Here is a 15,278-nt window from a genome sequence, read left to right as displayed (position 1 = left end):
GCGAAAGCACAATCATGGTGCAAGGACAGTACTGAATGGTTATACGACTCTGGAATTTCTCAAGTAATACTGCAGAGAATATTACAAATCCTGTTAACCAATTGATCCGGGTTTGCTCTACAAAAGACGTTCTGTCTTTTCCCTCGCCTCGCCCTTGGGGTCCTTGATCTCCTCAACCCTCCTATAGTCTATTAATCCAAACATATCAACATATTTTTCTTTCCATATTTTCTCTTTTGTTTCCTGAGAGACATGCCCTATGGGCATACCTGGTACTGCTGATTGCACTGGGGTGGAGACACCCACTGCCTGCCCCACCACCACCATGCCTGTCACGGCCCCTGTGGTGGGTGCCCCCTTTCCCTCCTGTGTCGTCTCCCCATTGGTTCCACTGCCTGTCACTGGAACCGCGGCATCCCCTGTGGCTGCCCCGCCTGCGATAATGTATGATTTGACTGGTGCCCCATTGGCACATTCCGATGATGCTGGGAACCCGGCATAAATCACACCCCCCTGACCCTGTGCCCTGCTTTGCTGCTATGGCGCAAGGATCCATATAATTCTGCTGCCTTGTGTTCCTTCGGCATGTGGGGTCGAGCCCTAGAGGTCCTGCTGCGGCCTGTTCCAACTCCCCTGGCTTACCTCCAAATGGCCATCCAGTGCCCCCCCTGAGGGGGGGAGGGAAATAGTGGGCACCAATTGAACCTCTGCCCCTGCCAACCATTTGGCCCTCCAGGGGCAGCTCTTTGGTTCTCTGCCTTGGGCCCAATGCCCCCTACTCCCATATCGTATCATGTTATCAATCAGGGAGGCCCTGTCGTGTTTACTGGTGTCCCTGTGGGCATTGGCCTTGCTGGCGGGCCTACTTCCCTGGGCACCCCTTCCATACCTCCTAAGCTCATTGGAGCCATTGTTTCCCCATTGTCTGTGCTCACCCCCACCTGCACAATTGGAGCCACAGGAGTTAGTTGGTGTGGCTATCGCCATTATTTCAATGGGTGTAGGTGCCGTTGCTACCATCCCCCGCCCCCTTTTCTCGTTTTGGCAGGGAGAAGGCAGCTCTGGGGGCCACATTTTTTTTCCTGCGGCCATGTTGATGAATGTTCCCCGCCTTCCACCCTGCCGAATTGCCTGGCCCCTCGGGTGTTGCCAGAGGGGTTGTCCCTGACCACGTCCCCAATATATTATAACGGTCTTTCCCCTGTAATAATGCAATTATGGTTGCTAATTTTGTCAAATCCATATTAAGTCAAGCCAACGGTGTACTATTGCCCAAAAACCTTGTCCCAGTACTATTGTACCAACAACCTGCTCTTTTTCCCCCTTTCCCAAATACTCTGGCCATCAAACAGGCTTCCTTCGCCTCTCTGTGTTTGATTTACTTAATTTGCTGCACCATATCCTGGTTCGTGTGATTTATAATCTTAAACAATGCTTGCATTCCCCCCACCCCCCCCATGTTCCTTTCCTTTGTGCAGTGTTGCCTTTTTACATGTGCTTCACAGTGCTTCACAGATGCACAAAATTTATCAAAGCACACACTTCTCGTTTTGCCTGAGTATACCGTTATCTTACCTATGCCTTCTCCCACATTTAACAAAGTACTTGCCCGTGAGTTGTTAATATAGTTATAGCAAAAAAAGGGGCCCGCTGCCTGGCTATGTTTGCCCACGGTGTTGCCCTGACAAGCCAAGGAAACACACTGCAAACTTTTCCAACTCCACACACTGCTTTGAATCTACCCGATTTGCAAAACACAGTTCCCCACGTGCCCTGACCGTTGCCCCGAGTACGTGGAACAAACAAAACCCAGCACCCGGGAACCCACCCTTGTACACTTCCCCCAGGACCGCTGGAAGCAATACACGCCTCCCGCTCTAACAATTCGCCCAACCTCTCCTACCGACCGCCGTGCCTCCACCTCCCCCCACTACCACTCGCTGGCCCCACCTACCTCAGCACACCGCCTCCTCAGGGACCCGGAACACGTTGCAATCCTCCTTCCTCGGAGTCCCCAGCTGATGAGATGATGAAGCAGTATTGGAACATCACAGAAATACAGCCTCAGATGAGAACAGTTCTGCATACCCATTGGCTGAATATTGCAGTTTTGAAATTAAGATGTATTGGAACCTCACAGAAAGGTATCAGGTAATATTATCCCCAACAATAATATCGCCATATATATGGTTGTTGGGTAAGGTCATAGTGGGGATAATTTGTGGGGTAAATAGGACTGGGGGTTGCGGGTGTGTCCCCATCGTTGCATGGCTTCATATCACTGCAAAAATATGGCGATATTTTTGTATGGCAATATTCTTGCTGGGATATTAACACATGGAACCCACAGAAATACAGCTCCAAGGTTGCACTTGCACTTTATATAGTTGTAAGTACTTCACGTTAGGTGAGCAACTGTTGCACAGCACGGCCAGACTCTTCAAAATCTGCAATGAACTTGCCAATCCTGTTGCAGTCTCTACCTCTCCTGTTGCCTCCCAGACCCTCTGTACGGCTCTGACCTCTCACTTTGCTGCTAAAACACAGGACATCCTGTCCTCTGTCTCCTCTTGTCTCTCTCTTCCTCTCTCGACCCCCCCTTTGGCCATCTCTCCCGCTCCTCCTCCCCCTTCTCCTCTTTCTCTCTGACAACACCTGACAAGGTTTCTAGACAAGTCTGATCTATGAAAGTGTCATCCAAACGTGTGCTCTCTGCTCCTCCATAACCATCAAGGACCATATTGACACCCTTGCTCTAGTCTTGGCCGATTTCTGTAATCAATCTTTCGCCACTGGAACTTTCCCCTCTCCCCTTAAGCACTCCCTTGTGCACCCACTCCGTAAGAAGCTGTCTGCCGATCCTACCTGCCCAGCAAACTATTGCCCAATCTCAATCACCAGTTTCCTGGGCAAACTCTTGGAAAAGCTGGCCATCACCCAGCTTACTGTCCACACTGAATCTGGTGGTTGTCTCCATGACCATCAGTCTGGATTCATAGCTGCCAGAGGCATGGAAACTGCTCTCCTGAACACCTGTGAAGATCTGCTCTCTAGCCTTGACTCCAGCATTCTCTCTGTCCTCATCCTCCTTGCTCTTTCCTCTGCTTTCGACACAGTCAACCACGCCATCCTGTTCAATCGACTCCATGAGAACCTGCGCACCATGGATCAGGCCCTGGAGTGGCTGCCCTCCTTACTCTTGGATGCCCATCCCAGGTCCAATTTGGTCCCTTTCTCTCTGCCACCTCTTGCTCTACCTGTGGCATTCTCCAGGGCTCTATCCCCTCACCCTGGTTTTTGAACCTCTACATCGCCCCTTTGGCCCACCTGATCTCTACCTTCTCTAACTATCAGTGGTATGCGGATGACACTCCACTTTCCTTCAGGCTTCCCTCAGCCTCCTCTCCTCTCTCTCTCATTCCTGACTGTCTAGTGGCGATTCAGGATTGGTGCGCCTTCAACAATCTCTGCCTTAATGCCAGTAAGAAGGAGTTCCTTCTCATTGGGACCCCTGTCCCTGCTTTCCCTCTCTCACTTCCCCCAGAAGCTCACTGGGCCTCATTATAAGTCAGGCGGTAAGGGGTTAACGGCGCCGGTAAAGATGCCGGCGCCATCAACCCTGTACCGCCTGATTACGAGGCCCCTCGCGGGACCCGCTCTACACGTCTGGTTTTACCAGACGTGCAGAGCGGGTCCCGCAAGGGGAAGAGGGAGCAAACAATGGGCTGCTCGTAATCGGCCTGCTGTTTGCTCCCTCTCCCATTCCCATTCAGCCCTATAAGGGCTGAAATGGGAATGGGGAAGGTCCGGGCCCGGGTTCCTCAAGGGAGGAATTACTGGGCCCTCCGAACTCAGAATGGCCCGGTAATTCCCCATTCTGGGAACCCGGACCCGATTTTGGCGGCAGCAGCCAATAGCGGCATGGCTACCGCCAAAGTCGTAATGACGGCCACTGTCTCCAGAGCCGTGGTTCTCTATAGGCTGGATAACTGCAGAAGCCTCTTTCTCAGTCTGCCTTCCTCTACTCTCCGCCCTCTGCAACTAATCCAGAACAGGACTGCAAGACTTATCCTTAGCCTCAGGCCCAAGGATCGTATCTCTCCGCTGGCACCCGGTGGCTGCAAGGATCAAGTTCAAGACCCTTTGCATTGTCCACAAGGCTTTATGGGGCCCGGGCCCGCACTACATCCAACGCTCTCTTCCAAATTACCTTCCTTCTCGAGCCCTTCGCTCAGCTACCGCTAACTCTTTGAGGGTTAGACGCTTCTCAGGCAGAGAGTGGGGAGTAGATCTCTCTCCTCTGCAGGTGCCTCCTTCTGGAATGGCCTCCCTGCCCCTCTCAAACTTGAGCTAGACCACCTGAGGTTCTGGAAGCAGCTCAAAACGTTCCTCTTCTCCTCTGCTTTCTCTCCCCTGCCGACCTACCTGACCTACCCACCTGCTGTAGCAACTGGTTGCTTAGCTACCCTCCGAGTCTCACTGGGTACCAGGCTCTTTCTTGATCAGTCACCCTTGCACTGCCTCTACCACACACTTAGTGGCTGTAACTGTAACCCTACAGTCCCTTGTTCTCCTTGCACTACCCAGAGCTGTCCTGCCTTGGTTGCACTTACGCAGAGCATTGCTGCCCTGTTTTCCCCTCCCCTTGCACCCCCCTCCCTTTCCCCTTCTCATTCTCGCACAATCTGAATGACACAAGGCCTAGTAAGATTGTTTGTCTTGTCCTACCTCTGTCTTCCCTCCCTTTTCTTGTCCACCTAGAAACACTTGTGTACAGGTGTTATAAATGACTTGTATCATATCTCCAGAAGAAGCAGCAGAAGTTCACTCTTGCAGAGGGGCTCGGTCTGGGTGGCGGAGCGCGTCAGCGAGGATCTCTTCCAGCAGGTGAAGTAGTGAACTGTGCACTCCTCGTCCTCGGGCCCTCATTTTATGTTGTGATCCTGGACCTGCCGTGCGCCCTCATGCCCCCACCAAGACAAGCCTGGGAAAACCCGCTGGCCCCCCTGCCCGGTATCCCATTCGTTCTGGCATCCATCAAACCCTGCATTCGCGTAATGGCGGGTATTTTTCCTTTGATCGCTGCTGTGTGGTGTAGGCAGAGGTGAAAGTGGGAGGGAAATAAAGGGCATGAGTTCCCACTTCCCTTCAATCACAGGGAAATCTGTCGTCGTTCCATTACTTTGTGACGTGGAATACCGTTCAAGGACGGTAGGAAAGGGCACCTTTTGTTTTGATTTTTTTTTTTTTAACTGTTCCCTTGCTGGGGATTCGCAACTAGGGCATGCCATTAACAATCCAGTGTCAAATCTCCTCGCGCTATCTCACAGTTGCAGGGATGACTGTTTATTTCAGTAGACTGCTTGGGACATGAAGCTCATTCCCAAGCAATCAGAAAGCCGAGCTCGGCATCGATCTGGGATTTGCTGTAGGCAAGCTGTGTTTGCAGGTAATGGTAGGGTCGTGTCAGTGGCTATATTCCTGGGCATGTCCCTTAAGGGGTGCTGATGGTGAGTGATTTGAAGGGGAAACTGTTTAAAATTGCATGCTGAGAGGGACTGTTATGTTCCGCCCTGCGTCCCGCTACGCGGTGACACAGGGCGTCTCTAATAAAAGCCCCGCCCCCGCGTTCGGGAGGCAGTTCCGGGGCACACCAGCAACGAGCGTGGGTGTACATCAATACAGCTCGCGCTGGCGCTGCGCCACAGGCCGCGCGGCCTAGCCCTGACACGCCAGCCCCCAGGTGCGCACACCGCGGGCTGGAATCTAACAATGGCGACGAGGCGGAACGAAATCCAACACACGCTCGGCGTGTGAAAGCATACCGATGGCCCACATCCATCGCGCCGAAATTTTTGGACACCCGGTGGGGGGCGGATCGCACACGTGACCCACCCACCCAAAAAAAAAAAAAAAAAAACATTTTTTTTTTTCATTTGTTTCCACATCTGCATTTCTCCTTTGCCCCACGACATCCCGCTGGGCATGGTGGAGCCAGTCGACATCTGGACACCCACACTTGAATGGAGTGACACGGACTGCCAACCAGGGAAACGCTGAAGCACCAGGTCCTGCGCTTCCACACTCAGCGGTAGGGGGCCGCGGCACATCCGGTGAAGGCCCGATTCCTCAGCGCTGGCAGTCACTTGAGCGTATCACGACAGCACCGACAAGGTACACGTCGACATGGCGGCCGGCACATCAACCCCTGGGCCCACCACGCCCTCCAGAATTGCGGCAAACCTGTCGCTGTCATCCCCCCAGCCTCGCACGCAAGGAGGGTCGTCAACTCTAATCCAGCCATTTGACCCCTTCACGGACCCATCGTCAAGCGGACCCAGATGGCAGCTGTGGATCCAGAAGTTCGAGATGGCGATGGAGTGCAAGGAGGTTACGGCAGCCAGGAAGATGAAAGCACACCTACTGCTCAGTGTGGGTGACGAGGTACTGCGCATTTTCAACTCCCTCAATGTTGATGATGGACAAGATGTATACCAAAGCGCAAAAGATGCCCTCACAGCTCATTTTCTCCCTCAACTAAACCCGGACTACGAGACTTTTATATTCTGCACCACTATACAGGCAGCGGATGAAACCTTAGACGCGTACCACACCCGATTGAGAAAATTGGCCATGTCCTGCGAGTTCACAAACGTGGAGAGGGAAATTAGGAGGCAAGTCATCAATGGCGTACACTCAGAAAAACTAAGACGCCTGATCCTCAGCGAGAGATGCATTCCTTTACAGCGCATCCTTGAACTCGGACGCCAAAGGGAACTGGCTCACACCAGAGCGGCCAACATGGAGGCCACGCTACACAGACTGCAACCTGCCCTCAGCACTGCCATGGTCGCCCAGATCTCCAATAAACTATCCTCGAGAGAGGACCACAGCAGGGGATATGGCCAGAACAGGTGGCAACCGCGCATTCCCGGGCCCACAGAGTGCGGCTGGTGTGGTGGCCCACGACATGGCCGTCGCAACTGTCCCGCACAAGGAACCACGTGTGGAGCATGCGGCAGAAAGGATCATTATGCTACCGTATGCAGATCAGTGGGCAGCTCCACTCAGCCCCCACCGAATCCCCCTGCGAAGAATGCGACCAAGAAAAAGAAGCAGGCCAACGCAAGGAGGGTCGCAGTGGCCAACTCCTCCACGGAGGAAGAAGGGGATGACGTCTCGACAGTGCAGCAAGACATCAGTAAAGACAACGACAGAAAAGGGAGGAAGGTGTATCTGGTGCATGCTTTGAGCCAAGGTCAGGGATCGCCAAGAAAATCTGCCCGAAGGCGCAAGTGCATGGTCACCGTCCAGAACCAGCGCATCCTCATGACCATTGACACAGGCGCCTCAGTGAATGTGATGCCCACAAGCATATTCCAGACTCTTAAACCCCTACCAGATCTGAAAAGCACAGACACGCTGTTATACGCATATGGCAGCCGGAAGCCCCTACCAGTGATTGGCAGGTTCCGCACGATGCTGGAACACGGTGAAAACAGACTATGGTCCAAAGTCTATGTAGTGAAGGCAGGAATCGAGTGCCTCCTGAGTGGGGACGCAGCAGAAGATCTGGGAGTGGTCAAATTCGTCTGCCACGTCGATGAGGTCGAGGAGGTGGAGAACATATTAAGACAATACCCCAAGCTACAAGAGGGAATAGGCTGTCTTAAGGGCAAAACCATCAAACTGCACATCGATGAAACCGTACAGCCCAAGGCCGTAAGAGATCGGAGAACACCGTTCCACATGAGAGACCAAGTGGAGCAGGAACTCAAGGCCTTGGAAGAAGCCGGCATCATAGAAGAGGTCACAGGACCCACACCATGGGTCTCGCCAATGGTGGTAACGCGAAAACCCAAACAGCCTAGAAAAGTGCGGATCTGCATAGATATGCGCCTCCCGAACACTGCCATCAAAAGAGAGCGCCACATCACACCAACAATAGATGAAATCGTGGCTGACCTCACGGGGTCCTGTGTGTTCTCAAAGGTTGACCTGAAGGCGGGGTATCACCAACTCAAGCTACACACGGACTCTCGCTATATCACGACATTCTCGACGCACTTGGGGTTGCGAGATACAAATGCCTGAGTTTCGGGATATCGTCGGCGGCTGAGGTATTCCAGCAAACCATTCAAGAGGTCATCAGGGGCATCCCTGGTGTTCTCAACGTGAGCGACGACATCTTGATTCATGCCCCCGACAAAGAAGAGCACATCAAAAGGCTTCGAACCCTACTAGGCAGACTACAAGAAGCTGGGCTCCCCATACACCGGGAGAAGTGTGAGTTCCTCCGGTCAGAAATCACTTTTTTTGGCTACAAGTTTGACAGCACGGGCATCTCCCCTGACCCCCAGAAGGTCGCAGACATTCAGGCCGCAAGCCCACCGATGACCCCCACGGAAGTACGCAGCTTCCTAGGCATGGCCACCTACTGCGGGAGGTTCATCCGAGACCTGGCAACCCTATCTGAGCCATTACGGGAACTGACGAAAGCCAACACCAAGTGGGACTGGGGGCAAAAATGCCAGGACGCGTTCGAAAGCATTAAAGATTCCCTGTCCGTCAACACCAAAATGGCATATTACAACACCGAACTACCCACAGAACTGTTCGTGGATGCAAGCCCGGTTGGGCTCGGTGCCATCCTGATGCAGGTAACGAAGGAAGGGGAGAAAAGGCCGATAGCGTACGCCTCGAGAGCCCTCACGGAGACCGAACAAAGGTACTCTCACATTGAAAAGGAGGCTATCGCCGTGTTGTGGGGGTGCAGGCATTTTCACCTTTACGTATATGGGCGTCGGTTCACGACGATCACCAACCACAAACCCCTACTGCCCATCTTCATGGGGACATCGTCGCACCCTCCGGCACGAATCACCAAATGGCTCCTACACCTTCAGCAATACGACTTCAATCTCATCTACCGACCAGGCAGTGGAAACCCCGCGGAGTTTCTCTCGAGGCATCCGCGAGCGGCAACCCAACACGAGATCCAAGTAGCCGAAGAGACTGAGGAACACATATGCCAAGTGGTACGTGCAATGAGACCCAAGGCGGTAAGCATCGAAGAAATTGAGTCGGAAACCCACAAGGACCCTTGCTGCGACTTAGTGAGAGATGCCATCATCTCAGGTGACTGGAAGACTTTCATGAGCTACACCCACAACAGGACCGAGGAAGCGAAAGGGTTTCTGTCCGGCATGTTCGCCGTCAGGCAAGATCTGTCGATCACAGAAGGCGGAGTGATACTCAGAGGAAACCGCATCGTAATTCCTCTCAAACTACAAGCCAGGGTTGTGGCCCTAGCGCATGAAGGACACCAAGGACTGGCGAGAACAAAGGCCCGCATAAGGCACAGGGTATGGTTTCCCCAGATCGAAGAACGTGTCGAGACGCTAATCAACACGTGCCTATCCTGTCAGATAACGGGAGCCCCGCCAGAACCGGAACCTATTCTATCGGCTGAACGCGGCCGCTCTCGGTGGGAGGCAATCAGCATTGACTTCTGTAAACTGCGCGAAGGCCTCTACCTCCTGGTGGCCATTGTTGACCACTCACGATATCCTGAAGTAGAAATAGTTGAATCCACAGCGGCGGAAGTGGTCATTCCGGCCATCGAGTTTGCAACTCACGGATAACCCACATCCATCAAAAGTGACAACGGGCCGCCGTTCACAGGGGAGGACTTCAAAAACTATTTGCAGGAACTCAATATACAGTACCACCACATCATGCCGGGATGGCCCCAGGCAAACGGGGACGTTGAACGATTCATGAGAACAATTAACAAAGTGCTCAGGGTATCCAAGGCGAACGCAAGCCCATGGAAAGTTGACCTGTACCGTTTCCTATGAAACTATCGAGTCACCCCCCACAGCACAACTGGCATACCACCGGCGGACCTCATGTTTGGCACCGTCATCAGATCCTCGATCCCGCATCATCCAAGCAGGACCCCGGACGCGATCAACGAGGAACGCACAGAAATGAGGAGACGGGATGCCAATGCCCACATGAGCGGCAAGAGGAGAGCGAGGCCGTCTAACCATCAAGTGGGGGATCAAGTCATCATGCTACGCAACCCCACTAAGGCAAAGCTCGACATCAGATATGAGGAACTGCCATGGACCGTCAGTGATCGGCACGGATCCATGGTGACAGTGACACGAGGACGCCGTCAAGTGACGAGGAATTCGTCGTGGTTCAAGGCGGTACCCCGCACCCTGTGGACAGACAAAGAGTGTCACTGGGAAGAAGAAGACGCTCGGGCCAGCGAAGAGGAGCCTGGATCCATCCCAGATGAAACAGGAGCGGAGGACAGAACTTGGGAACCACCGGAGGCCCCTAGCCTCGAGGACACCACCAATGAAGGTGAACCCGATCGGGAACCAAGGGGGTGTAGTCCCCGAGAAGGGCGATACCGCCTGAGAGCTGCCACGAGACCGCCAGCCAAGCTAAGTGACTATGTGTGGTAGCCAAGGCACACCAGTTGAGTGCATGTTGTATTGTGTTTTCGTTGTTTTACAATAAAGGAGGAATGTTATGTTCCGCTCTGCGTCCCGCTACGCGGTGACGCAGGGCGTCTCTAATAAAAGCCCCGCCCCCGCGTTCGGGAGGCAGTTCCGGGGCACACCAGCAACGAGCGTGGGTGTACATCAATACAGCTCGCGCTGGCGCTGCGCCACAGGCCGCGCGGCCTAGCCCTGACACGCCAGCCCCCAGGTGCGCACACCGCGGGCTGGAATCTAACAGGGACTATGAATCCCTAATGGTGGTTATTTCAATGCATATTATTTTATCGTTTTCTTCTATCGTGCTAGAACTGTTGTCAAACACAGTATTGTGGGGGTGGAGTAGAGGAAAGGAAGGACACCGGTACGGGGGTTTCAGTTGGAGGGAATGTTGGGAATGATCGAGAATTGCACTTTGAGCAGTTTATTGCATTAGAGTACAGTTAGGGAGAAATGGCATATGAGAAGGGAGACACAACTTGTCACTTGTCGGTATTGTTTGGTGATTTGCCCACCCAATGACTGCCCATGGCCATGCTAATCCCTGTGGCCATTTATACCCGGTTCCTGGCCCTCCCCGACCAAAGCACCACCTCATGGGAACTCTGAGTTTGCTTTAAATCAAGCCTAACCATCAAACGTTGCACTCAAAATGCCTGCCAGTGTTTTTTCAAAGCAGTCTTATGAGATGTAACGACTTAATTGGAGTTGTAAACGCCCTACTGGTGTAATTAAAATGGCTTTATAAGCACTATGCATGTCCTTTACTGAAGTCCTATTTAAAACAGGCTTTGGAAAAGTCAACCCTTTTGGTTTGTTTATAAGTAGTAGGCATTTGCCAGATACTGCTATTAATGCCCAGGAACTTGTACCGTTTTGCACCTGCTACCATCAATGGCCAGTTAATAACATTACAGGAGTGCCTGGCATGAGCGTTACGAATGCCTACACAAAAGCCCAAACTGTTTGCATCTCCAATGCTTGTTTTATTTAGCAGTGTGCCAGTCATAACAGCTGCATCTGGGAGCTTCTTTGAGAAAGCATGCTTCAGCTAGTTGTGTGTTGGTTCATAAAAAACGAAAAACATTAATTTGTTTCAGGTAAAATCCAACAATCCAGAGAAAACACTACAGAATTAGCAAATTAGTAGTATAATAAATAGCCATTAATCGTGCCTGTAAGTGATTCAAGTGTTCTGTGTGTTTCTTAAACTTGGATCTGTCATGCGCTAGTATACATTATACCGGATTGTTCTTTATGGAAAAAAGATTTAAGACTACACATTGAGTACTGACTGTGTTCCTATAAGTGAATCAGATCAGTTACACCTTTTTCGATGCCTTTTCACCTTCGACAGGTCCTAAAGATGTAATTACCGACTGATGTATGAAATGTTATGTGGGTAGAAGGTTCGCATTTAAGTAGAACACTGTGCAAATTCGTGATCCCATGCATTTTCAGTTCTGTCATTTTCGGCATAGTACTTATTGTTTCTTGCAGTAGCTGTCGCAAAAACCCTAGGGGACTTGCCTTCATATTTCTACCAAGCCTTCGAGATGACATTTCTGCTCAGAGCATTTAGTCCCCTCCAACAATGGTATCTTAAAAATCCAGATAGTTCAAACTTCTCTTGCTGTTTGACACACCAGAGAGTACTCCTCCACTCGGGATCAGTACCAAGTCAGTCATTGGAGTTTTATTGACCTCCGATGAAATGCTGAGTCTCCCCCACCAGTATTCAATCTTTGAGGTGTCCTGATAATACACAGATTTCGACAGAAGGCCTATTGTCAGTGACAGTCTAATTTGCTTGGAGTACATGTGTAATGAGACTGGCCCACAATATGACCTGTTCAGTGCCCCTATAAAATGCCCTGTGGGTGGTCTCTGCAGTGATTCATTATAATCGAGGAGGAGAGGGCGAACAAAATGGGAGAGAGGAAGTAAGCAAAGTAGGACATGCACAGGAAGAGTGTACATAGGGCAGGAGTGAATAAATGAGGGTATATGAATTGGGAAAGAAGGAATGAACGGAGGAATTAATGGGAACACCCATCAATTGTGATTAGCTACCGTCATGATACATAATGAAAACATTGCAATATTTCTTAATGTTAGTTTGCAAGTTATTTTAAGGAAGTTTGCCATATAAACACCTGTCTTGTTTTTCTCTAGGGTGCAAGAGAAGAAAGTGTTCATCTCCTGCGTCGCTTTTACAAGGTAGGACTGAATTGGTGTTTTTAGCTTTAGTCTTAGCCTTCCAAATATTACGCCAGTAGATTGATTGATCAGGACATACTTTTATAGAACAACATTATTTGTTGAACAGTTCTGATGCTTTCACTGTTACAGATGTTATGTTAGAGGTAATCTCTTATCTTTCTCAGAAACTTAACAAGGGTTAACAATTCCTTTACAGTCCATAAAATGCTGTCCATCCCATCAGACGCAGCCTCCTGATGTGTTATCCTGTAAAGGTTTATATATCTGTTTATTGTGATACTTGGACAAATCCTCTGTCTGCAATAGGTATTTATGGCCATTCTTTGAACGTCCTATTTGTGAAAACCTGGTTGGTTGTGTTTCAATGTAATGTTTATGTAGTTTTGTATTATTTGTTTGTTTTGTCTATTTATTTGTAACGTGCGCCAGACCCGAAGGTATCAGGGTGCGAGAACAAGAATACTTTAAGCTTATAACTTACATTTACAGTACATATTCGCATAGTTACAGAGTACAAGTTAAAGTGAATACCGCAAGAAGTACACATATATTTACAAGTAAGGGTATACAGTAGAAAAGCAGTGACCAATTTGGTTGTGAGTCAAATGGCTGATATAGCTAGAGCTTATCCGTCATTTTCTTTGAGCCACTTGATAATGTTTAATCTGAATTATGGGTAAGACTGGCCAGTCCTTGGAGTAGTCGGGAGGGAGTTCCATAATTGGGCCGCTTTAACAGGGAAGCTATTCCCTCCAGTTGTAGTCATTTTGAACGGGGGGACTGATAGGCGGTTATTATAGGCTTCTCTGGTAGGTCTAGATGTGAACCTTCTTTTGAACCTTTGTGTCAAATATCTTGGTGCTAGTTTGTTGAGGCATTTGAATGTTAAGGAAGCCATTTTAATCTTGATTTTGTCTGCAGTGGAAAGCCAGTTGGATTGTCTTCTAATCGTGGATATGTGTTCTCTTTTGGGGATTCCTAAGGCTGCTCTAAGGGCATTATTTTGCAATATTTGGATTTTCTGAATAATGTGTTTGTTGGAACCCAGGTAAAGAGCCTTACAGTAATCCAGTTTGGATAGTGCAAGTGCTCTTGCCAGTGTGATGCACCTGGTGGTGGAGAGATATGATTTTGCTGATCTGATCAAGCCAAGGTAAGGCATGAGTCAAGGTAAAAACCTTGTGTTTTTACCTCCTTGGCCTCTTTTAATTGTATGGCCATCTATGACAAAGGATGAGTAGTCTTGGTTCAGTTTCTTAATGTTCGGTGCAGTCTCTAGTATGATGAGCTCCGTTTTGTCATTATTCAGGCATAGACCGTGTTGTGCCATCCATGCCTGGATGATGAAGTATATCCTATTCACCAAGGCCAAATCCTGTTTATAATCCCCAGAAAGTGGGATGAGAATCTGGGTGTCATCTGCATAGTTAGTGTAGGTGACACCAAGAAGGTCCAGATCATCAAACAGGGGCTTAGTGAAAATGTTATACATGGTAGGGGAGATGCATGATCCCTGGGGCACACCACATGTAATGGGAACGGGGTCTGCAGCTGCCGAAGTAGAGAAGAACCCCATAGTTCTTTCGCTTAAAAATGATCATTAGTTATAGCATGTGGGGAGAAATGCGCTGCTGTGTCTAGGTGGGTACAAAGCTCTTTGTGATCCACCAGGTCAAATGCTGCTGAGAGATCCAAGAGGAGAAGCAAGGCAGTTTTTCCCTGCTCTCTAAGCTCGTCGACCTGGGTTTTGAGATCAGCAAGTGTTTCGGTACCGTTCTGTGGTCTAAAACCTGATTGCCGGGTGCCTATGAGTTGGTGCAGCTCCAGGAATTTTTGGATCTGTAGATAGGCCACTCTATCTAATATTTTTAATAGGAACGGCACCATGGTGATTGGCCTGTAGTTTGTGGGTATGGCCGGGTCCAGTGTTTGCTTCTTAAGGAGAGGGAGGACCCATGATTCCTTGAGATTGTTAGGTTTCATGCCTGATGAAAATGAGGCATTGATCAGTTTGGAAATAAATGGGGATAAGTCTCTTGCAGCGTCTTTTATTATTTATGCTGGGCAGTTATCACCTCGACAGTTGGAAGGTTTGAGGGATAGTATTATTTTCTCAACCTCTAGTATGGAGACTTTTGTAAAGTTAAATCTTTGCTCAGGTTTGGAGGTGATTAGTGGTTTTTCACTTTGGGTAGTAGCAGAAGGTATGTTTACTTTTTTTCTTGTCAATTTTAAGTTGGTGGGTGGCAATTTTATCGTTGAGGGCGTTCTGAATGTTGGAACACCAAATTTTATTTTTGACACCATTATCAGGTACCGGGATAGGGTTCTCTAGTTCCTTCAGTATTGTGAATAGCTCTTTGGTACCTGATTTAGCTTGCATTTTTCTATTGTCAAAACATTCTTTTTTGGCTCTACGTATTTCCATTTTGTATTTTGTGGAAGCGTTAATAAAGGCTACTTTGTTTGCCTCTGATGGAGCTATTCTCCAAGAGGATTCACACCTATGTTTTTCTATCCTTAGTGATTTAAGGTGTG

The 15,278-nt window shown here is 49.8% G+C and overlaps 1 protein-coding gene across 3 annotated transcripts in view; it reads left to right on the top strand.

Annotated features, from left to right (window-relative positions):
* The window catches only part of CLEC16A (C-type lectin domain containing 16A), a 1,932,649-nt gene that overhangs the window by 965,808 nt on the left and 951,563 nt on the right, over nt 1-15,278 (top strand). For all 3 annotated transcript variants that reach the window (XM_069647805.1, XM_069647806.1, XM_069647807.1), the window contains exon 15: nt 12,693-12,737. In XM_069647805.1, coding sequence (XP_069503906.1) covers nt 12,693-12,737 — 45 coding nt within the window. The remainder of the gene's footprint in view (nt 1-12,692; nt 12,738-15,278) is intronic.

The sequence above is a fragment of the Ambystoma mexicanum genome, chromosome 2q (genome assembly GCF_040938575.1).
Source record: "Ambystoma mexicanum isolate Mex_15411 chromosome 2q, UKY_AmexF1_1, whole genome shotgun sequence".
NCBI lineage: Eukaryota > Metazoa > Chordata > Amphibia > Caudata > Ambystomatidae > Ambystoma > Ambystoma mexicanum.
The sequence above is the reverse complement of the archived record's forward strand: the minus strand, read 5'-3'. Positions and strand labels throughout refer to the sequence as shown.